A 22,830-nucleotide genomic window follows, 5' to 3' on the forward strand; every position below is an offset into this window, starting at 1 on the left:
TTTCCGTAAGGAGTTTGATGGAGTGGGATTTTACTCCTTGATCTGGTTCCTGCTGGATGTGAATTTTCTCCAACCTGAAACTCACTATGTGGTTCTTCTATTTTAACCGCATATCTTGGGGGATTCCCTATGGGTTGTTCACCCTCAGGGGAGTTCATTTTTAGATCTACTACTTTGAGATTCGCAAAAGAATCCGCGAGATCTTGTAGATTCTCGAGATTTAATCTCTTTAAAGTAGTCATCATATAGTGTTTTTCTCTGATACTGCTTTTATAAGATTAATCATCCTTTCATCATCAGTTAAAGGTTTTTGAACCATTTTGATTTTACCTTTCTGATGTAACAACGGTTCGGTACCAAACGAGAGTGGTAACCTTCCTCCTGTATTTCCTTTTCTAGAACCTGAAGTTTGTTCTAGATTTGTGATTTTAGTTTGAAGATCCTTTAGGGTTGCAAGAATTTCTTCTTGTTTCTTAAGGATTCCTTCAATCTGCCGAGGTATTTCATACAGCTGATTGTTGTAATATTGTACCGTCTTTTGAATTTCTCTAAGATCTCCGGAGAGTTTAGAGGAATCTGGGGTAATTTCTAAAAATTGAGAGTTAGAAATCATCTTTCTGTCGTAACTAATCTATTGTGAACATATTAACTTGTTTATAGGATTTCATATAAATAAAATCCTCTTGATTCAAACCTTCGTTTGAAGTCATATTTTGTAAAAAATCTTCTCCTCAACAAAGAAAAGTATGAGTTAACGAATAATATTAAGTCTGAATATTTAATCTAAAGCTCTGATACCATTTTTTGCACATAATTCTTTGTTCCAAAATAAGCATTAAAACATGAGATATAAGCACATAGATCTTTAGATATAAGTATAAAACCTTCAGATCTAAGCACAAAATAACTCATATTGAGTACAAGAATTAAATATTAAAATAATTAAGTTTTGTGGTTCTTAGGAAGTGCAAAGAAAGAATGGAGGGAGTTAGGAGAAAGAATGGTTTGAGTTTGGGGATTTATTCATAATTGACTCATATAACCATTTATAATTGTATTTCATAATTGTTATTCATTTATCAATATTATTATGGGTTCTAATAACAATATAAATTAATACATTATATTCAGCAAAGTATTACCAAAAAAACGAAGAAATATGTGATAATTCCGTCCGCTCTCAAGAAATTACTCGAGCGCTTACCAATTTTTTTGGCCATGGCGGCGGTGGAAGATTATGGCATTTCTTCCCCTTTGCAGCTTCATATGATATCTGCGTTTCTTGCTACGGAGCCACCAGATGTTGTAATCTCACTCGCCAGGTACCCCTTTCTCCCTGCACAATTTCCCATCCAAGAATCAAGATCCCACTGGTGTTTTCCACTGTCATGATTCCCATTTTCAGTTTTTTTTTTTTTTGTCATTTAATCATTTCTCGATTGCTCGGGCATCAGGGATTGTGGCGGCGGTTCCCTCGATGACAGAGTGCAGAGTTGCATTTGGCGCCAATGTATTTGTAAAGCTGTAGGTACTACTACTACTACTACTTTCTAGGTTGCCGGTTTATTACAGCAATGAGAAAAGAATGTAGAGATGAAAGAATTTTTTTTGTAAAATATTCTTTCCAGGATGTGAAGTTGCAAGGTCCTTACTTGAAAAGGTTTTTGAAGAAACTAATTCTTGAAATCGAATCTGACGGCCAAGATGTTTTGGATGAACTATACGAACACTATGCTTTTTATTTGACTTCCTTACAGGTATAGGATAATTTTCTGATCTTTTCATAGGTCAACATTTATTTGAGTTGATTGTTTATCTGTTAGGATAATGATGTTGCCAAGGGGAACTCGAGAATCTTGAAAAGTATCTCATTTCTATTTGCTGATGGTAGCTGCTTACTCCTTTTGACTTTTTGTTTGTTTCTTGGTTACTGTCTTTGATGCTTTGGTAGTCTGTATAGCCTTACTAGGATGCATGTGCAGAATCGTCTGGACTCGTTAGCTGCCCAAAGTCTAGGAATTTAGAGGTTCAGCTTCAGTGTTCTCTCAACATGCTCGAAGGAGATACTGGGTAATCAACCATCCTATTGTATTTTTATCGTTATCGTGGTCATTAGAAATTTTAGTTGCTCGACTTTCATAAAAGAATTATTGCACAGTTTCATGTTCACGTACTTCGCATGCTAATTTCTGTCAGAACTTGTTTTTTTGCTTCCTTTGCCATAATTCTTTTTGTACATGTTTATATAGGTGCTCTCTTTGGCCATCCAGCATATTCCTGTCAGAATTTATCCTTTCATTCCCAGAGATATTTGCAAATAAGTGTTGCTTTGAGGTCACATATGTGCTTTGGATCTGTTACTCCCTTCACCAATTGTTCCTTGTTACAAATGTTTCAAACCTTACACAGAAATGTTAAGAACCCCTGTCTCCTTCTCTTTCTTGCTGCAATTATGATTTCCTGTGTCAATAGGTTGGCTCAGGAGTTGGTTTGGTTGGCGTTTGCATAGCTCACGTGAAAGCATCCAAGGTAAGCTTAAGTCTAAGCAATAAGCTCAATGTACTCTCTCTTGTAAAAGATAATGTCAGTTACAAGACAGCCCTCAAGGTTTTCTTGATAAAAATATTGAATGAAAATTTAAGTGATGTTTACATCATTTGTGCAACTTGTAGACACGTTTTCAATCCCAGTAAATGTGCATCACAACAAACACATTCCTTCTAAAATTTTGAGATGTGGAATTATTGACTTTGAGTCATTTAAAGTTCTCTGAACTTGAGTTATAGATTTATATCTAAGCTCATGTTTTGTTCCCATATGGAAAACTTTGTATGGTGCCACATTTGAAAGTACTGTTTGTTTTGATCCCTCTCTTATCTAAACTACTATCACGGTACAGGTGATACTAAGCGATGGCGACCTCTCAGCTTTAGCTAACATGAAGGTTAACTTGGAACTGAACCATCTGAGCACCAATAGTTATTCCATAGATGACCGTGTGGTCCGCAGTATGGTGAGACAGATATTTTGCGATACATGATCAACTATATGTCTAGATTTGCCATATCTTGCGCTTTGTAACTGTCCTTATGTTTTGACCACATTCACTCATTTTATATGACTTGAATCCAAAAGTTATGTCCTCGAAAACCAACAGCTCTATCTATGACCTGTTTGATTGGCCTTTGATTACCAAAAATTTGTCAACGGAGATTGAACGAGAACTGATCAATGCCATCTAATATAGTGCCTTTCCAGATGATAGAGAGAATTTAAGTAATGTCCTTGAGATCTGTATCTGTTAAGTCGTCTTCATTTGTTTGTAATTCTCTAACAGGGATAACTTTATTTTATAATTAACCAACATCATTCATCATCTGTAATCTGATTCATTATTTGGATGTTGTAGTTTTTAATGACTTAAAAATTTTCAATTCTTGAATGAGCCTGCGTTCATGCAATTTGCTTGATGGCACGATGAACCAATTCTGAGTACAGGTGCAGTGTGTTTGTTTACCTTGGGAATCTGCTACGAAGGATGATCTCCGTAGGTTCGCACCTGACATAATGTAAGTGATGACATACATTTTTCTCAAGTATAAAATGACATTTTTGTCGGTTCAATCCTAGGAGTCATTGCCATCCTATAATCATAATTTCGTCTCCACAGTTTAGGCGCAGACGTAATTTATGACCCATCATGCCTTCCTCATCTTGTTCAAGTCCTAGCCACCCTTTTGAGACCAGAATCGTCGTCGCATAATGAAAAAAGATTAAATCACTCTCTCCAAGAAAAAGTAGCAAGTAATGGCTCTCCAGTTCCCGAAATTCTTGGCCATCCTTCGACCAATGGCCCCGTTGCATTTCTTACTTCTGTGATTCGGAACATCGAAACATTCAACTATTTTCTTGCTCTGGCAAAAAAGGCCGACCTGATTGCCATGGACATTACTGAAAAGGTAGAGATATTTGAGTTTCTTCCTTACTTAAGATCTTACCCACGATCAAATGTTCGAATATTTAAGATTTATATGTAAGCTACAGGTAGCAACGGTTTATTCTAATGCAGTTGTGACAAATTTGATATTGTCCAAACGTTTGCATTTTATGATATGAAATATAAGAATGTTGGCTTGCAATGGATGTTCGAGTTAGTGGAGTAAGCGAACGCTGACCACCCCGGTTATTGTAAGAATGTTGCTACAACAATGTATGAGACTATGAGGTATCTTTTCCCGTCTTTGAACTTTGAAGATAGAACTTGAGTGCCTCTTTGGGAGTCCAAAAATTTGGTGTGCTGCCGCCTCCCTTTTCCTTCTCTCTTTCTTGTTTATTTGTACATGTAGTGCGGCTAATAATAGTTATCTCCGCATATATTATTTTTTTTATCTTAATGATGGAAACGCTTAATTATTATTTTGATCTTATGAAGGATGCGTTGACATTTGACCCTATTATTGGAGTAATTTGGTTGTAGATTATAATTTAAACAATTTTTTTGAACTTTTTTTTAATTTTCACTATTATATATGTATATGTATATATATATATATATATATATTTATATAATTCTGACTTTTACAACAAATTCTAAGAATCCGAAGAATATGATTTCTGACCGTATGCTTCAATTATTATTATCATTATTAATTTTAAATAATTTTTTTTTCTCCATAATGACATATACGACTACCGAGTGTACCGCATATTATTGGGTGGCTGATGCAGAAGATTTTTTAGTGCAAATTTTTAATTTTAAGGTAATTTTTTGTTTTAGAGAAACTGATATAGATGATCTTATTCATCTATATTTGTTGACCTATCTTGCCTTTGGTAGAAAGAATTTGATTTTTATTTTTTTAAAAAAATGAAAGAATTTGATTTGGATGAAATGACTTAATGTGGGGATGAATTTGAAAGATAGATTTATAATTTATAATTTCACTCATTAAAAATTTTCCTTCACAAATCAATTTGGAAAACCGTTATATAATTTTTTTTTAAAAAAATTGCATTCAAAAAAACATTTTAATTTTTGAAAGAAAAAAATCTTCAACCATGTAACTTCAGACTATTTCATATTTCTCTTTTAAAAAAGTAATAATCATTTTAGATTTTTCCCCTTTTAAAAATAAAAACCTAATTCATCCTCAATTTTTTTTTTATTTTCCCGTATCACACGCCCCGAGCTGCTGGTATACTATAAATAGCATCACCGTTAAAACCAACGGAGAGATTGTGGGAAGTTTGCAGACAGCTCATTTCAGCGCGTGAGACTGGTAAGCTGTGGACTGCTTCGAAATCAAACCTTAATCGGCAAGGAAAAAATGAGCGAACAAGGCGGAGAGAAAAGCAGAGGCTACCATCCATCAGCTCCTCCGCCGCCGCCGCCGCCGCCGAATTACTACTATGGCACTTTTCAAGGCGTGGCGAATTATCAGCCTCCTCCTCCTCCGTCGCAGCCGGTCATCGGATTGCCTCAACCCATGCCTCCTCCTCAATACTATCATCACGGATATCAGATAGTTCCTGGTAATCCTCTCGATCGGTTTCTTTAAGTTTTTTTTTTTTAGCCACCGCTATGTATCGGAGGAATGTGATATTGAAATCGGATTGTCTTAAATTTTGCTGATGGTGTAGATAGTTTCTAGGAATTTTTTTTTTCTGCCCGAGTTGATGTGTTTATTCTGGATAAATAAGAGATGAACCTCGTTCGTCGTTTTTCTAAATTGGAGTATCCCGCGATTTACATTTGGCACCATACTGATCTTCTCGTTTTCGTTTTCTTTTGTTATTTTCTAGGTTATGCTGTTGTTACAGGACGACCATTTAGAGAGGAGAGGCTTCCTTGTTGTGGTATTGGAATTGGATGGTTCTTGTGAGTTTTTTCCCCACGATTACTTTGATTTTTCGTACACTTAATATTCTTTTGTTTTCTCGGGAAGACTTTATTTAGTTATTTTAGGTCACTAGTCTTTAATGCCCAATACTGATATATTTGAGGATTTTGAATGTGCTAAGTTATTCCCGACTTGGGTAGCATGGAATCATCCATTATTTTGGCTGGCGATTGCTATTGTCGAACTAAACTGGTTGCACATTGCTATCTTATTTCTATCTAGGAGGGAAAAGAATATTGCTTTCTCTGAGTTTGACTGTCATTGTTTTACTCTCTTTCCAACATTGGCAACATGTTCCATGTTTTTGCTATTTAAAAGATTATTTTTTGCCAATATATTCCCACTTTTTGCTATTTTAAAAATTACTTTTTGCATGCTCTTTTGGTCTGTCGTATGCTTTGCTATTGATCCAAAAATTCAATGTGGAACGAATAATGGTTGTGTTCCAATTCAAGTATGGCATAAGAGCATAAAATGTTTGGTTGATTTATATTTTCGTTCTTTTTGGCAAAAGAATATTGTTGTCACTTGTCAGCAAGCTGCTCTCTTTTATATATTAAGAGGAACCTTGAGGGATTGGCTCAAAACAATTTGGCCAAATTCTTGGCAGTTGAGTTCATAAGTTTACAACTTTCATTGCGTATTTTATGTCTAGATGCTAAAACTTGTTAATATTCTTCAAGGAGTTACTGGTTAGTGTAACTTGAAGAGCATCAAGTTTGGCATGCAGATTTGTTGGGTGCTAATCTCTAGCTTTCTTGACTTTGTATGCAAGCTTTATAAGCGGTTTCTTTCTTGGTGCCATTCCATGGTATATTGGCGCTTTTCTGCTGTTATGTGTTCGGCTGGATTACAGAGAAAAGGCCGGTCTGGTTGCGTGCACTTTAGCTGTAAGTGTTTTCAACATTTTCCAATTGTCTTATTTTTGTAGAAATATATATAATTTGGCATATACCTATTGCTTCCAGGTTACTTAATTGTGTTTTAGCATGATACGTGATTTGTGTAACAAAATTAAGATCTTTTTTATAATTGAAAGCTTATGGTTAAAAGTTATGTAAAGACTTGAGAGACAAATAAAAATTTGTCTAGGTTTTTGGAGGAGAAATTATGAGGTTTGAACTTTGTGGGTGGTTAGAACATTGGAGTGGAATGTCCTGTATCTGTTCATTTATTCCTTGTATCCCGTTTGGTGGGTGGAAGACGTTTTGCCCCTTGTGTAATTAGTGTTAGAAGGGTTGTATTCTGAATTCTGAAAACTTCAACGTCGGAAGCAATCAACAGCAACGAAAATGATCAACACAGTCGAGGCTAGAGAAACTCTCTATCCGCAAGACGAAATTGCCCGTTCCAAGTGCTAAACGTTAGCGGCAATCGTCTCTAAGATACAACGACTTTCGATCGTGATATAGCAGCACAGCAAATATCACGAACTTCAACAAACGAAAATATGCTTTAACTTTTCTTTGAGAAAGTGAGGGAGAGATTTTGAGAAATCAGAAATCTGAAATGTATGTTATCAGATGTTTCTATATCTGTTTTCTGTGTTATAACAACCATATATATAGTCTTATACACGAAACAACACGTTTGAAGGCGTAAGGATGCAACCCATGACAGAAAAATGCCAGAAACAGTCGTGACTGTTCATTCTGCAGAAGGTGCGCTCGGGCGGTAATTTTCTACCGCGCGAGCGCCCAACTTTAAGCCAACACACTGCCTCGCCATTTTGGTACCGCGCTCGAGCGGTAATTTTTAACCGCGCGAGCGCACGTCGCTTTGAACTCAATGTCTTGCATATTTTAAATAAATTTTATTCAAAAAGAATAATCGGATCAAAACACCACACCACACCGAGCCGGCCGCGCGCGCGCGTGTGTGTTTGTTGCATCGACTAGCGTCTTGCCCCTTTACAAAACATCCGGTGTCCTAAGGGCCCAATCCCATAGTGCAATGTTGGACTAATTAAGGTGAACAACAAATTGGAGTTGTTCCAATGTGGGACTACCATTGCCCCATTTCCCTCCAATTTATTTCACCAAAATTTTGAATTTTGTAATACTTTGGACAAGGCTTTTACAAACAATTTGGGTTAATCAATTCAAACCCTTTCAAGCCCATTTCAATTGTAATTCATTCAACTCCAATTTGTTGTTCACCTTAATTAGTCCAACATTGGACTATGGGATTGGGCCCTTAGGGCACCGGATGTTTTGTAAAGGGGCAAGACGCTAGTCGATGCAACAAACACACACGCGCGCGGCCGGCCGGCTCGGCGTGGTGTGGTGTGGTGTGGTCTTCTGATCCGATTATTCTTTTTGAATAAAATTTATTTAAAATAATATTTTATTATTTTATAGAGTAGGCCCGAGCGGTAAAATATTACCGCGCGGGCGCAGCACCGCACATGCAAGACAGTGAGTTCAAAGCGACGTGCGCCTGCGCGGTTAAAAATTACCGCGCGAGCGCGGTACCAAAATGGCGAGGCAGTGTGTTGGCTTAAAACTGGGCGCTCGCGCGGTAGAAAATTACCGCCCGAGCGCACCTTCTGCAGAATGAACAGTCACGACTGTTTCTGGCATTTTTCTGTCATGGGTTGCATCCTTACGCCTTCAGACGTGTTGTTTCGTGTATAAGACTATATATATGGTGGTTATAACACAGAAAACAGACATAGAAACATCGGATAACGTAGATTTCAGATTTCTGATTTCTCAAAATCTCTCCCTCACTTTCTCAAAGAAAAGTTAAAGCATATTTTCGTTTGTTGAAGTTCGTGATATTTGCTGTGCTGCTATATCACGATCGAAAGTCGTTGTATCTTAGAGACGATTGCCGCTAACATTTAGCACTTGGAACGGGCAATTTCGTCTTGCGGATAGAGAGTTTCTCTCGCCTCGACTGTGTTGATCATTTTCGTTGTTGTTGATTGCTTCCGACATTGAAGTTTTCAGAATTCAGAATACAACCCTTCTAACAATCGCAAGACGAAATTTTGTATTTCTCGGATTCTGAAGATGTCTACCGTTTCATTCACTCCGCTCGCTTCTGCCCCTGCACATGGAGAAAAGCAGCCAAAGTTTTCTGGTGCTCTTGAACCATGTTCACTTGCCTTGGTTTCTGATTTTTGTTATTTTTCTTTGGAAGTCGGCAGTCCCTTGCCATATGATTCGGTTTGCCACAGTTGTAGCAACTTCCTTGGAATTTCTTCGCTTTCCCCTTTTGCGTTTTATCATGGGGGCGCTTCCTCTTTTGACTCGTACTAGACTCCGCCAGATTTGCTTTGGCCTCGATTTCCATCATCTTTTTACTTGACTTGGTCTCAGTATTCCTGTTGTCCTCCTCAATGCGAAGTCGCACTATAAGATCTTCAAGTTTTAACTCCTTACGTTTGTGCTTCGGGTAGTTTTTGAAGTCTTTCCACATAGAAGGCAACTTCTCAATGATAGACGCGACTTGGAATGGTTCATTGATTTCCATCCCTTCGGCCAATAAGTCATGCAAGATGATTTGTATCTTTTGCACTTGACTCATTACAGTTTTTGAGTCTATCATTTTGAAGTCCAGAAATTTGTCAACCACGAACTTCTTTATACCGGCATCTTCAGTTTTGTATTTCTTTTCCAAGGAATCCCAGAGTTCCTTGGCCGTCTTGACTGATGAATAGACACTATAGAGAGTGTCATCAAGGCCATTCAGAATATAGTTTCTGCACAGAAAATCGCTGTGGTTCCATGCATCAACAGCGGTCCTCCTTTGGGTGTCAGAATCGCCTTCAACGACGACGGGGGATCCTCCTTCAGGAATCTAGACAGATTCAATGTTGTAAGATAGAAGAGCATTTTCTGTTGCCAACGTTTGAAGTCGGCACCAGAAAACTTTGGCGGCTTTTCTCCATGTGCAGGGGCGGAAGCGAGTGGAGTGAATGAAACGGTAGACATCTTCAGAATCCGAGAAATACAAAATTTCATCTTGCGATTGTTAGAAGGGTTGTCTTCTGAATTCTGAAAACTTCAATGTCGGAAGCAATCAACAGCAACGAAAATGATCAACACAGTCGAGGCGAGAGAAACTCTCTATCCGCAAGACGAAATTGCCCGTTCCAAGTGCTAAACGTTAGCGGCAATCGTCTCTAAGATACAACGACTTTCGATCGTGATATAGCAGCACAGCAAATATCACGAACTTCAACGAACGAAAATATGCTTTAACTTTTCTTTGAAAAAGTGAGGGAGAGATTTTGAGAAATCAGAAATCTGAAATGTATGTTATCAGATGTTTCTATATCTGTTTTTTGTGTTATAACCACCATATATATAGTCTTATACACGAAACAACACGTCTGAAGGCGTAAGGATGCAACCCATGACAGAAAAATGCCAGAAACAGTCGTGACTGTTCATTCTGCAGAAGGTGCGCTCGGGCGGTAATTTTCTACCGCGCGAGCGCCCAACTTTAAGCCAACACACTGCCTCGTCATTTTGGTACCGCGCTCGCGCGGTAATTTTTAACCGCGCGGGCGCACGTCGCTTTGAACTCACTGTCTTGCATATTTTAAATAAATTTTATTCAAAAAAAATAATCGGATCAGAACACCACGCCGAGCCGGCCGCATGCGCGCGTGTGTGTTTGTTGCATCGACTAGCGTCTTGCCCCTTTACAAAACATCCGGTGTCCTAAGGGCCCAATCCCATAGTGCAATGTTGGACTAATTAAGGTGAACAACAAATTGGAGTTGTTCCAATGTGGGACTACCATTTCCCCATTTCCCTCCAATTTATTTCACCAAAATTTTGAATTTTGTAATACTTTGGACAAGGCTTTTACAAACAATTTGGATTAATCAATTCAAACCCTTTCAAGCCCATTTCAATTGTAATTCATTCAATAATACAATTTTCAACAATTAGTACCTATGTATTGAAGTTAGGTAACTTTGGGAACAGCTCTTACATTAACTTCGAAAATGTGTTGGTGTATGAGAGAATTTGAGTCATTGTACAACCTTGATTGCATAAGGTTTTGGCAACAGTTTATTATCTTACTTTTGGGTGTTGATTGATTTTCGAATATATTTCGCAGGCAATCCTAGCTTCCATTGCTGTTACCCTTGGTGTGACGAGGGCGACTCATTCTTGGTGAATTTTGCAGTTTATGTATATTCCCCCAGTCCCAACTAATGTTGCTTCAGAAACGAATAAATTTGTTGTTTGAAATATATTTCTTTTACTTGGAGCTCGCTCCTCATCGTTACTGTAACTGTTGACAAAACAAATATATTTTTATCTTTTTTTCTGGTTCTATGTTTATTGTTACAATGGCGTCATCTCCCTTTTTTATGCAGAATACTGCCAGGCAAAATCTTCATGTTTATACGCCAAAATCACCGGTTTGATTATCCAAATATTGTTTCCGTACCGCTAAGCGTTAGGTATCACACTTCCGCCGTGCCTGAGAGTACGTTTAGGAAAAACACTTTTCAACTTTTTCGGTTACAAAATTTTACAAAATTTTAAAATTTTATAAGGAAAAGCTTAGAAGTGCTGATTATAAGCTCTTTTAAACAGTACCTTTATACCGTTTGATTTGAGTGATACATAGATAATTTTTTTTTTTACGGATAAAACTTGTAATATTAAAATCGATCAAAAAAACGTGAATTTGGATAAGATAAGTTATATGTAGATTAATAATATGCAAACCAAACGATACCTTATAGTATAGTGCTTCCACAATATTATTCAGTTTTTATTTGAACATTTGCTCTAAGATAGTTCATTGTATTTGAATTAATGGATTTCAAATGCAATCCATTGATTTTAAATGTTTGACTTGCTAAGGACAAAAGTGAAGTTCAAATACATTTCATATCAAATTATGCAATTTCAGTAATCGGGAATACGAAAAAATGTCATCAGTTTTGATAGAAAGTTATTCTCAAACTCGAAACTATAATTTAGTAATATAATTGTCTTTAGTACAAGAGTAATTCAAAAATAATTATTATATTTTTATCAGGTGACTTTAAAATAGTTAAAATAGATCTTTTAAAAAAAAGATAAAAAGATGAATTAAACCAGATTGTTTTAATATAAACTATATGTTATTCAGATATGAAAAGTGGAAGTGCGGTTGAATAACGTAATACACTTTCATCCACAACTAAATAACTTATATGATCGGGTTTATCTAGTACGCGTTGAAAGATAACAATTTCCGATTCCATCTTCATAAATTTTTTAAAAAAAACTTATATGATATTATGCAAAATATTAATATCAGAGAATAAGAATAAGCAGAAGTAAATTTGAGCATTGATAAAAAAAAAAAAAACAATAATCATTCGATAGACAAACATAACTTGGTAAAGCCCATTTGGGCCCATACAATCATCAAATGCCACTAGAATGAGCCCACTAATGGAACCCATTAACCAAAAGGGCCAGTTCATCTCTTGCCCCATTAAAGTTCAAGTAGGGTTTTATCAGCCAACCTTTGCAACAAAACCTTTTAACCCCAGGCACGCCCACCCCTGCTGAAGACGAAGGTGCTGCAAATTTGAAATCGATCGAAATGGTAACCTATAGGGTAAGGAATCCACTGACATGGCGTTCTTCGTCACTGTTTTGATTTTTTTTTTTTGCTGTGAAAATATTTTAACTTATGTTTGATTGTTTATTTGTGTTGTATTTTGTACAGTTCCATCAATACCAGGTGGTGGGCAGAGCTCTGCCAACTGAGACCGAGGAACACCCGAAGATCTACCGCATGAAGCTATGGGCCACCAATGAAGTCCGCGCCAAGTCCAAATTTTGGTAAATTTTTTGTTCATAGTAGGAAATTTGTTGAGCTTGTGATATGATCTTATTATGTATTCGATGCAGAAACTTATCCCGTTGCATTTGAATGGAGACAATTGAGTAAAGATTTATTTTTTGATTGCACTAATTGTATGTGCTCATTGACTTTTATGTTTGAAGGTACTTCTTGAGGAAGCTTAAGAAGGTGAAGAAGAGCAATGGCCAGGTTCTTGCTATTAATGAGGTAGGCTATATCCCTTGTTCTTTTTTCTGGTCCCTTGTGATGATTGATCTTTGGTGATTTTTGTGCTTCCGGATCTACCGAACTTAATATTTTGTATTTTTAGGTTGCGTTTTCATCTAATTTAGGCCCTTTTAGTGGAAAATGCAGTTTGTGAAATGGCTTTTTCTTGAAAATACCCATAACAACTGTTTGTTGTGGTAGTTCGTTAAATTGGTTGCTGCATGTGCTATCATTTGCATTGGAACAAGTGGTTACAGCCAATGAGTGGATGTTCAAAATTTATACGCTGATTTGGAATCTCTGAATTTTCACTCTCGTGTCAATGTGGTGTCATTTTTAAATTTCTAGGCTGACGTGGAATCATGGAGAGGTAGAGATGGAACTGTACAAAGTTGTTCTAGGCTGAAATGGCTCCATTTTTTTTAAAATAAATTTCCTTAGCTTTCTTTCTTGTCCGTTTTCCCAGATTGTCTCATTTATGGATAGGTAGAGATGGAAGTTTAGGCTGTCTCATCTACTAAATTTTGCTATTTACTGCTACAATAGTTGTTATTACTAAAAATATTACTTGTATAGACTTGGATCCACCAGCATTGCTGAATAACCCATTAAGAGGATTTCTTCTCTCCTTTTTGTTGCAAAATAAAGCTTCCAAGAACTCAATTTTTTCATGAGATCTAGTTCTAGCTTTTTGTTTATTGATGATCAGGGCTGAAACATCTGTCATCATTTATTATCCATTTTTTGCATATTCATTGCCCATTGCTGGTCCTTTCACCACTTCCACATTTTGTTACTCATAACTGGATTCACTCTCATGGCTCTTGAAATTTTCTAGCTTATCATGTGAATTAGATGTTATGATCAACGTTGATGTCCAAAGATGTCACTAATATTTGTTTGTTGATAGATATTTGAGAAGAACCCAACCACAATCAAGAACTATGGAATCTGGCTGCGGTACCAGAGCAGGACCGGTTATCACAACATGTACAAAGAGTACCGTGACACAACATTGAATGGGGCCGTGGAGCAGATGTACACTGAGATGGCATCTCGTCACAGAGTCCGCTGTCATTGCATTCAAATTATAAAGACAGCCACCATCCCAGCTAAGCTTTGCAAGAGGGAGAGTACCAAACAGTTCCATGACTCTAAGATCAAATTCCCTTTGGTGTTTAGGAAAGTTAGGCCACCGACCAGGAAACTCAAAACTACGTACAAGGCAACCAGGCCAAACTTGTTTATGTAGTTTGCTGGGAAAGGACAAGCCTCAATTTCTGCTATTTGGTTTGGAGGGCATTAATCTTATTGAATTTTTGGTGCTAATAGTTCTCTTTATCTCCGGTGAGAGAGACAATGTGGAACTTTTTTTGTGGTTGTGTTGATGTATTGTGGTCAAATGTGGTTCAAGAATCTTATAACTTTTTGGATACATGTTTTTGAATTTGTGGCAGCCCTTGTGATTTTGCAAAATTAGTTTTAGCCTTTTATGGGAACTTTAGGCCTTTGAATCACATCAAATGGTCTGGTTTAGATAAAACATTATAGTTTTATATGGTAGCTGAACAACTTACAAAATGCACATTTCAAAATCCGATGCACTTATTTGGATATGTCCAAGTGGTTATAAGTTCATATGTCCGAGTAAAATGCAATTTCCTATTCAGATATATTGTCGAGATCTTCTCCAAAAGACTTTCGTCTCCCAGCACTCTGAGTTTCCAACTCGCAACTTGAGAGGAGGGCGCTGCCTTCTCGATTTATGATTAGTTAAGTATGGGGAGTGATGAGTGAGCGAGTAGTCCCTCTAAAGTCTAAACTCGACGTATATGTATACATTAAAAGCAGGGGTGAAAATAAAACAAAAAATTGTAAGGTCGTCCCAAATAATATTTATAGGAAATTTGAGCTATTATTATTTTAACACACCCACACATATATATTAAAAAAACAAAAACAAAACAAAACAGTTTGGCAAAACAACTATGTGAAGAAAACGACTCCACTGGGGATCGAACCCAGAATCTCTGGTTCCGTAGACCAGCGCCTTATCCATTGGGCCATGGAGTCTTTTTCTTGGCAATTGTGAAATGCACATTCTATATAAAGTAAATTAAAATAAGATCGTCTAACCAAAAACAGGTGTCGTCCACCTACTTGAATTCAGATGTGATTGCAGATTGCGTTGAATTCCGAATTCCCAAACGAAGTACGTGTTTGATCGTAGTTGCTTTCGTCTCCGGAGATTCTCCTCGAATTTCCCTACACCCATCAACCACCACAATCTCCCTCAAAAATTATCCTGCACTTTCGAAGAAAAATGGACGAGAAAACAAATATGCATCGTTTCCTTCGTCAAAATCCTTGCAAAATCAGCGAATTTCGAAGCTATAGAAGAAGCAACAGCACCTGCGATGAAAGTAATGACTGGATACTTTGATGTTGCTTCTGGGCCTGCCCATTTGATCTCTTTTGGTGCGAACTCCCACATCGTAAGAACTAGAAACCAGGACTATGATGTGGGCTATAAAACAAGAAATTTAAATGATTACAAAGCATCTTTGCGCTTGGGGCAATGACGCAGCTAGTGAGGTTCAAACCGAGGCGCGTCTATTGCTGGTTGAAAACTATTTCCAAACCCCCTCTAAGGCCTGGGCTCGTCCCTGGCCTTCGAGAATTTCTGGAAGGGCTCCCTTTTTAAGGGTAAAGCCCTACAACTCTCAGTCAAGCTTTTATTGTATCATCAATTGTTTGTTTTCTAGCAATCTTAATGAAACCACTGCCGTAGGTGCAATTTAATGAAACCACCTCCGACTTTGGAAACTCCGAGGTACTTGAACGTGGATTAAAAGGCATAATTATATGTGGGAGAGGTGAAAAAAAAATTGGGTTAGAGATCCACCGAAGTGGGTAGCCTTAACCGGATGTGTATGGTAACAAGAAAGCCCGAAGGCTGTTCCCGTCCCTGTCGGGGGAGATGCCAACCATCTCTCCTTTCTACGAACACAACCTAGAGGTCTGATTTTTCTGTATAAATTCTAAACAAAAGTTTATAGTTTATCCGATGTGGGACATACGGTGTCAAAATTTCATCAGTATTTTTTTGAATTCTTTGTGAATAACTAATTATTTAAATTATCTTTTATTATTTCCTACCTGAACTCTTTCCACCACTTCGAAAATTACAAAACGATTCGGAAAATTCTGCTATTGTAGATTTAAAAAATAAATATATTTTTTATAGCATTTAAAATATCATTTTCACTTAATTTTGACTTGACGCCATTGATAAACACCGTTTGATTTGAGATATGGTATGAGTAATATATAGATAAGTAATATAATGTAATAAAAAATAAATAAAAATAATAGTTAAAATAATATTGGATTTGATTGATAGATTATGGTTTATTTGATTTGATTGATTAAATTTTATATAAAAATATTAAATGACTATTTTCTCCTTTTAACAATAAATAAAATAAAATATATATTATTTATAAGAGGTAATATAGTAATTTGAGTTCAATGATTTGATTAATGTGAGATAAATAATTAATGATTTGATTGATGTAAAATAAATAGTTAATATATGGATAAATTACAACAAAAAAATTTTAACAACTTCAACTGCGAAAAGAAATTTATATCTTATTGATTCTTTGAACTAAACTTTAGCAATATAAAACTAACATGTTCGTGCGTTTTAAACTCCAAAACGATGGACTAACAATATAGATGGTTTTTCCTAATCTAAGTTCACCCTATTTAATTTTACCAATTTACAACATAAAATTAAAGAATTATAATTGACTATTGATTGATTTTACCAATTTACAACATAAATCTTGTAATCGACGGGCTAATTATTTTAAAATTAAAGAATTATAAATTGATTATTGATTGATATTTATGATTAAAAATCTAACATTTTTTATTTTTTTTAAAAAAATATGAATCAACAAGTGATCCCAATGGTATGTCTACAAGACTTAATATTTTGAATTTATTTAAAATTTAGATATTTTGGAGAATCGAACGCTGCAACTTAAGAGGAGAGTTTAAATATGTTTTCATGGTATATATTTAATATTTGTATTTTGTCCCATAGGTTAATATATCGCCTTCACATACTACTTTATATATAAGCCAACAACCAAATACAATTTCTGGTTACGTGAGTACAACTCTAAATGCATTTGCTGCGAAATCGTGCATGAATATCAAATAATAGACGAAGGAAACACACGCTACAAGCCTACAACACACGATAACCAAAAATTATGACTAGGAAGTTGTAGCGTTGCTAACACATGCAAATCGAATGCTGAATGCATTACAATGCAAACCTATATTAAACCTTGGCGCTCATTCCTCATCAGTTTGACAAAGCATGAATCCCTGAAATTCGACAACTCAACTTAAACATAATTCTGCGTCTACAAAGGCAATACTATACTACAAATGCAACATACCGTTTGATGCACTAAACAAAGCCTTACTTGACTGTAACAAATTTCATGCAGAATGAAACACATAATGTCCAATTTTAAGACAACGGCTATCTGTAGCCAGGGAACAAAAAGGTTCTATCGGGAAAGGTATACATAATACAACAAATAATAATAGAAACAGGTAGGAAAATAAGATGAAAAGATGGTCTACCAATACTAAATGTTCAGTTGCACTGTTTCACACGAAGTACACGAGATTCATGTCCTTGTGTATCATTAAGATTCCTTTCTCTTCCATTATCTGCATAGTCAAAATTCCCTGCTGTGAGCTTTTATAGCTAATAAGCCTAAACTTCTGCATATGATTGATACAAATGGAGTTCAAACCTTACCTTCAAAAGGGACATAATATCTGAGGCTGAGTAAGGCTCAGCTGCCCCACTGTTAACAACACCCTCTATATCAGCTATTGGCATTTGTTCTATATGCTGTGCATGCCTGTACTTCCCTAGTGCAGAACTGAACGCTTCCAGTCTACACAGAATTTTTTAAAATAAATAAATTAAATAAATATAAATCTGAAAGCGGGAAAGAATGTTTTTCCCCTGAATGAAGGTTTAGGAGAAGCCTACCTTTGTGGTGAGACTTCACCAGCTGGAGGTGAATCCACATCCATGGCTTCCGTTTCACTTACCAAAACACAGAACAGAAGATATATCAACAAAACTACACCAAGTTATCTATGTAACAAATACTACGGAAGAATGATGTGGGTGGATATGGTAAAGCACATAAAGAAGCTTCAAAAGTGATGCAAAACATACAGCAGCAAAAGTTTTAGTACACTTACCCTCTGTTTACAGTAGATCTGCCATTTGCAGTCATATTTCTGCTTCCACCAGTAGCATCATTATCACCAGTGTCCATGTCAGCTCTCTGTTCTCTTGCCATTTCTCTTTGCTCACGCTCTTCCATTTCACTCAGCTCTTGATGATATATGGCAAAGTTGAGAACTTGAAGAGCTGCTTCAACGTCAGACTTCAGAACCTGTTGAAGTACATTTTTTATTACTGTTTGATGATATCCAACCGGGCATGGAATGTAGCATAGTTGTCAATAAACTATAGATATACTTCTTTATACTATTCCTATTTAAATTTAAAACGAGAAATGTGTATTCCTTTGATTGATTAAAATTAAATTTTCGCTAAATTAACACAGAGCAATTCTACATTTGTACATCAAAGAGCAATTAACGCATAAAGAACAGTACCTGTCTCCGCAGCTTCAGTTTGGCATGAGCAGTTGATAATCGAATAATTGTTTCCAAGGTTCTAGCAGTGATTGGAAGCGTCCCTCCAGTCTAAGAATATTTATGAGTTGTTTTAAAAATATTCAGTGACTGAGACAAAAAATTATAAAATTAGCACTACCAGATGAAAAAATAAGCAACCTTTGTGGTTGAACTTGCACTTCTGAATTCAGCGTATGTAGTGGCTATGTGTTCAGATGCCTGGAGATAACGATTTATCACAGAAAAATCAGCAAAGTTGCAATGCAAATACTCATATGAAGCCTTAATAGAATAAGAGTGTAAAAACGACTGCACCCAACATATCAAAGGGAAGGACAAAATATATAAAATTTAAGTTTTTAACATTAGAAGAAATCATCAACACAAGCATACGCTCATCAAGTCTATATTAGACCACGGACAGTAGTCACCTCATCAGTGAGCTCAGGTTGAATCCTATTTTTCGCATAATGAATGAACTTCTTCAGAAAATTGATAGTGAGAGTGTCACGTTTGCGGCCTTTATCAGATTTTTGCCCATGCAGCATTCTGTTGTACTTGACAAAAACAGTTGAGCCAGCCTCTGTTTCGTCTTCTCTGTCACGCTGGGCATTATCATGCAATGCTGTGCTGCCTGAAATATAAAATGGCTTATTTTAACATATCTGTATTCGGTAGCTAGACAAGCACACAAATCCTTTTTTACATTCAAGGATTAGCCATCCAAAATTTAATATAATGTCCACATACCTCCATCTCCCACTGATCGATACCGATGCATACGCAACACATGTTGTGAAATCTCACGGTCAATGGCAGGATTCATTTGATCCAAAACGATGAACAATAAATCAAAACGAGAAAGCAAGGAGTCTGGCAGTCCAATATTCTTTGTTGGGGTTAAAGAACGATCATACTGTGTTTACCATTATAAAGCATTAATGAAGTAGAAGAGTCAAATCCTTCAAGAGAAAAAGAGGCAAGTAGCGTGCCTAACATGGTCAATGCTTCAAGAGACTTACAGTTCCATATATTGGATTTGCAGCTGCTACAACGCTGCAGCGAGCATTCAATGACGCATGAATACCAGCTTTTGCAATTGTTACAGTCTGCTGTTCCATCACCTCATGTATAGCAACACGGTCTTGGTCATTCATTTTATCGAACTCGTCAATACAAACAACACCTCGATCAGCAAGAACCATTGCGCCAGCTTCTAGTCTCCGTTCCCCTAGGTTAAAGAATCCAGTATTCTAAGAAATCGCCTACATCAATCTTCAACAATATCAAGAGGACAATTACCTGTTTCTTGATCGGACGTAACTGCCGCTGTCAATCCAACACCAGAAGACCCCCGGCCAGTGGTTGATATGGCTAGAGGAGCAATATTCATGATTGCTCTCAATAATTGAGACTTGGCAACAGAAGGATCACCAACCATCATCATATTTATGTCACTAAAATAGTAAAATGTCAAAGGGTTGAGCATCATGAAGCATCTTACAATTGGAAAGTATCAAACTTCCATGTTAGAGAGTTGGAATATAAACTAGAGACAGCACGAACAAAAATGAAAGCAATGTAGACCCAGTTCTAGCAACAGTTGGGAGAATTAATATTGCTTACCCCCGCAAATGGGTTCCATTTTTCAAATTTTTTTCGTTTCCTCCAAGCATCAATAGAATTACAGCTTTCTTTATCCACGAATGTCCATATATGGAAGGTGCCAGGGAATTCGCAATTAGGTCAAAGGCATCACCTCTTTCAGATATCTTTCTAATATTTTTCATGTCATCACTTGAATACTGTAAATTGTGGGACATCTTGTTCAGAAGAGAGACACTGTTGGCTATGAGAACAGTCCTGCATAATGGACAATCAAGATTTTACAAAAAAAAATGATGATGATGAATCAGGTGTCTAATCGATTTTGTCTCTGCACAGATGACAACCTGAATACTCCATTCACACTGCCCTGGCTTTTTCCAGGAAGGGCTTTGTAGATCCCAACTATTGCTACACGGTCTCCAGGTTTACATGAATCCACCAGATCATCTTCAACAATGACATCCACAGTTCTAGGAAGTTGTCCAGGAGCCGAGTTTTCTGGTACTTCTTGCATTGATAACGTTTGGTGGTCCTTATAAGTACATAACCCGAATTCAGTCACCAACAAGTTTCCGTTATCATCCTGAAAATTATCAATTTTGAGCCTTCCTTTCGCAGATAAACACAAATAAGAAGAAACAATGGAACTGCAAAAGAATCTTACTCGTGTAGGATAGACTGAACCAGTTGGCAAACCTATATTAGACGTAATGTCTCTGTATTCACGAACCGTAAATTTCTCTGTGACGGGGCAGAAATGGACGCTCTTGACAACCTTTGGCCTAACAAGAGAACCTATACACAGGGATAACATATGAGGACATTTTTCAAATGTTACAGAATGCCAAGCAGAAAAGCTTAATTTGGGAAAGAAAATACATTTAGTGACAATGCCCTCAACGCAGACCATTGAGCCAATAAACCGCGACATAAGCTCTCTTGGTGTCACCCTCCGTGAAACAAAAGGACCCTCAAGCCCGACTAATGTTTGCTCTCCTTCCTTCAGATACTTTGGATTCAAGCTCCGGGTCACATCCGTCACTGCATCGCAGAGAGGCTGCATATACTCACTGGGAGTTTGCAAGAGCCTATAAAACACAAAAAAAAAGGTCCCATGTAAACAAAAGGTGATCCAAAATTCAAAGAGAATTTTAAACAACCGTCGATTACTTGTAGCAAACATAAAGTTTTGTTTTTTTTTTTTATCATTTAAACATGAAGTACCTATGAATATTTTTATCAGTAGAATTGAACGAATTGTGGCTGCAAAAAAACGAGAGCTGGAGTCTACAGCTATTCCATATGGTAAAAGAGCATGAAACCTGTTTTTTAATGAAAATGAAATCCACTTGCTCTTGGCCTCGTGAGGAAAACTACTACCTATGAATGTGTAAAAGATACTCTTGGACAATTTGATAATTATGTCCCCGTGGATTTAGCTTTATGCTCAAACGATCACTTGATCAATGGACCATGGCTTTATTTTAAGCAGAACAGGTTAGAATGGTTCGAGTTGCCTAATTGCGATTTTTGTGACGAAACCAGATGATTGTGGCTTTTATGTAAATGCAAATGGTGAATGGAAACTTCTGAACATCACATATAAACTAAAGTGTGAATTCCCCCAAAAAATCGTTACCTGCGAGCCAAATCGGTGCCTTCCCTGTGATGGTAGAAATGAGAAAGATTGACGATGCAGCGGCGGAGATTCTGAGTAAACATTAATTCGAGCCCTTTTTTGAGCTCAACGTTGTACTCCTGAAAATCGAAACACGTTAAAATACAAAAATCACAGTTTGAACCCAACGCGACGAAAATGTTGAGACTTACAGTTTGTTCGAAGAATTTGAGAAAAGTTCTCTTGTGAGCCGCCCTCACATCCTCACTCAAATCCATCGCAACTGTGTGTGTGTGTTTTTTTTTTTGGGTCCGTGGATTACTGTGTGAGAGAAGAAGATGCAATCAGAGTCTTCTTCTTCTTCAATTTCTAGGGATGACTTATTTTGGCGGGAAATGAGGGGGAGAACTCTGAGCTTGGCGGGAGAGAACATGTTTGGGCTGGGCCGGTGTTGATAATGGTTTGGGCTGGACACCTTGGATTGAGCCCGTTACCAACAAACAATGCAATAAAAATTTAGCCCGTAACCTGTGTTTTCTTTTTTCTTTTTCTTTGTAAAAAAAAATTGTTCTGTTTTTTCAACTAGATATTCTTGAAATTTTAGTTGGAGATTCCTTTGAGAGCCTATTTTTTATAACACTGATTTTTTCCAAATAATAAGTTGAGGATTTTGTCAAGATTCTGAAGTGTATATACACCACCAAATGGTCCAAATCATTTTTAAATTTGCAAACAATGGCTTAGAACACGAGCCACACAACATTAATATAACAGCAGGCCTAGGTTTAAAGTCATTAAGCCTATTTATTACCAATTTATTTAAGTAATTCATTTAGAGATTGTTCCATTCCTCACATATGCATAATTAATACTAGCTACGGGATACACGCGCTGCGTGTATAATCTGAT

General features: G+C 36.8%; 3 protein-coding genes and 3 non-coding genes across 8 annotated transcripts; 3 read left to right on the forward strand and 3 right to left on the reverse strand.

The window, feature by feature from the left end:
• The first annotated feature begins 1,159 nt into the window (after positions 1-1,159).
• LOC140874213 (uncharacterized) lies at positions 1,160-4,450 on the forward strand. Its single transcript, XM_073277497.1, has 10 exons — positions 1,160-1,322; positions 1,455-1,524; positions 1,629-1,757; positions 1,824-1,887; positions 1,983-2,070; positions 2,250-2,334; positions 2,473-2,529; positions 2,900-3,013; positions 3,499-3,569; positions 3,671-4,450. Exons 1-10 carry the CDS (start codon positions 1,219-1,221, stop codon positions 4,035-4,037), a joined length of 1,149 nt encoding a protein of 382 aa, XP_073133598.1. The 5' UTR covers positions 1,160-1,218; the 3' UTR covers positions 4,038-4,450.
• A 726-nt stretch (positions 4,451-5,176) lies between these two features.
• On the forward strand, positions 5,177-14,462 carry LOC140881213 (large ribosomal subunit protein eL20-like). 2 transcript variants are annotated; one of them, XM_073286356.1, is made up of 6 exons: positions 5,177-5,532; positions 5,803-5,878; positions 6,676-6,790; positions 12,600-12,715; positions 12,881-12,944; positions 13,855-14,462. In XM_073286356.1, exons 1-6 carry the CDS (start codon positions 5,328-5,330, stop codon positions 14,194-14,196), a joined length of 918 nt encoding a protein of 305 aa, XP_073142457.1. In that variant the 5' UTR covers positions 5,177-5,327; the 3' UTR covers positions 14,197-14,462. The 2 variants fall into 2 exon arrangements, with proteins under 2 accessions (XP_073142457.1, XP_073142448.1); XM_073286347.1 differs by lacking the exons at positions 5,177-5,532; positions 5,803-5,878; positions 6,676-6,790 and adding an exon at positions 12,362-12,488 and having other exon boundaries at positions 13,855-14,457.
• Positions 14,463-14,944: 482 nt separating this feature from the next.
• Positions 14,945-15,017, reverse strand: TRNAR-ACG (transfer RNA arginine (anticodon ACG)). Its single transcript has one exon. It is a non-coding gene; the product is annotated as a tRNA-Arg (tRNA).
• Positions 15,018-15,504: 487 nt separating this feature from the next.
• LOC140876715 (U4 spliceosomal RNA) lies at positions 15,505-15,658 on the forward strand. The gene has a single exon (XR_012148953.1). It is a non-coding gene; the product is annotated as a U4 spliceosomal RNA (small nuclear RNA).
• Positions 15,659-15,825: 167 nt separating this feature from the next.
• Positions 15,826-15,954, reverse strand: LOC140876549 (U6atac minor spliceosomal RNA). The gene has a single exon (XR_012148853.1). It is a non-coding gene; the product is annotated as a U6atac minor spliceosomal RNA (small nuclear RNA).
• A 1,245-nt stretch (positions 15,955-17,199) lies between these two features.
• LOC140874452 (DNA replication licensing factor MCM3 homolog 2) lies at positions 17,200-22,265 on the reverse strand. Of its 2 annotated transcripts, XM_073277743.1 has the most exons (17): positions 22,134-22,265; positions 21,943-22,061; positions 21,183-21,391; positions 20,968-21,098; positions 20,648-20,886; positions 20,322-20,558; positions 19,998-20,152; positions 19,718-19,926; positions 19,446-19,611; positions 19,127-19,329; positions 18,855-18,914; positions 18,675-18,764; positions 18,252-18,448; positions 18,034-18,090; positions 17,794-17,935; positions 17,613-17,702; positions 17,200-17,348 (listed from the first exon to the last, which is right to left on the reverse strand). In XM_073277743.1, exons 1-16 carry the CDS (start codon positions 22,197-22,199, stop codon positions 17,640-17,642), a joined length of 2,343 nt encoding a protein of 780 aa, XP_073133844.1. In that variant the 5' UTR covers positions 22,200-22,265; the 3' UTR covers positions 17,200-17,348; positions 17,613-17,639. The 2 variants fall into 2 exon arrangements, with proteins under 2 accessions (XP_073133844.1, XP_073133843.1); XM_073277742.1 differs by lacking the exon at positions 17,200-17,348 and having other exon boundaries at positions 17,368-17,702.
• Positions 22,266-22,830: the final 565 nt, after the last annotated feature.

The sequence above is a fragment of the Henckelia pumila genome, chromosome 1, assembly GCF_033568475.1.
Source record: "Henckelia pumila isolate YLH828 chromosome 1, ASM3356847v2, whole genome shotgun sequence".
NCBI lineage: Eukaryota > Viridiplantae > Streptophyta > Magnoliopsida > Lamiales > Gesneriaceae > Henckelia > Henckelia pumila.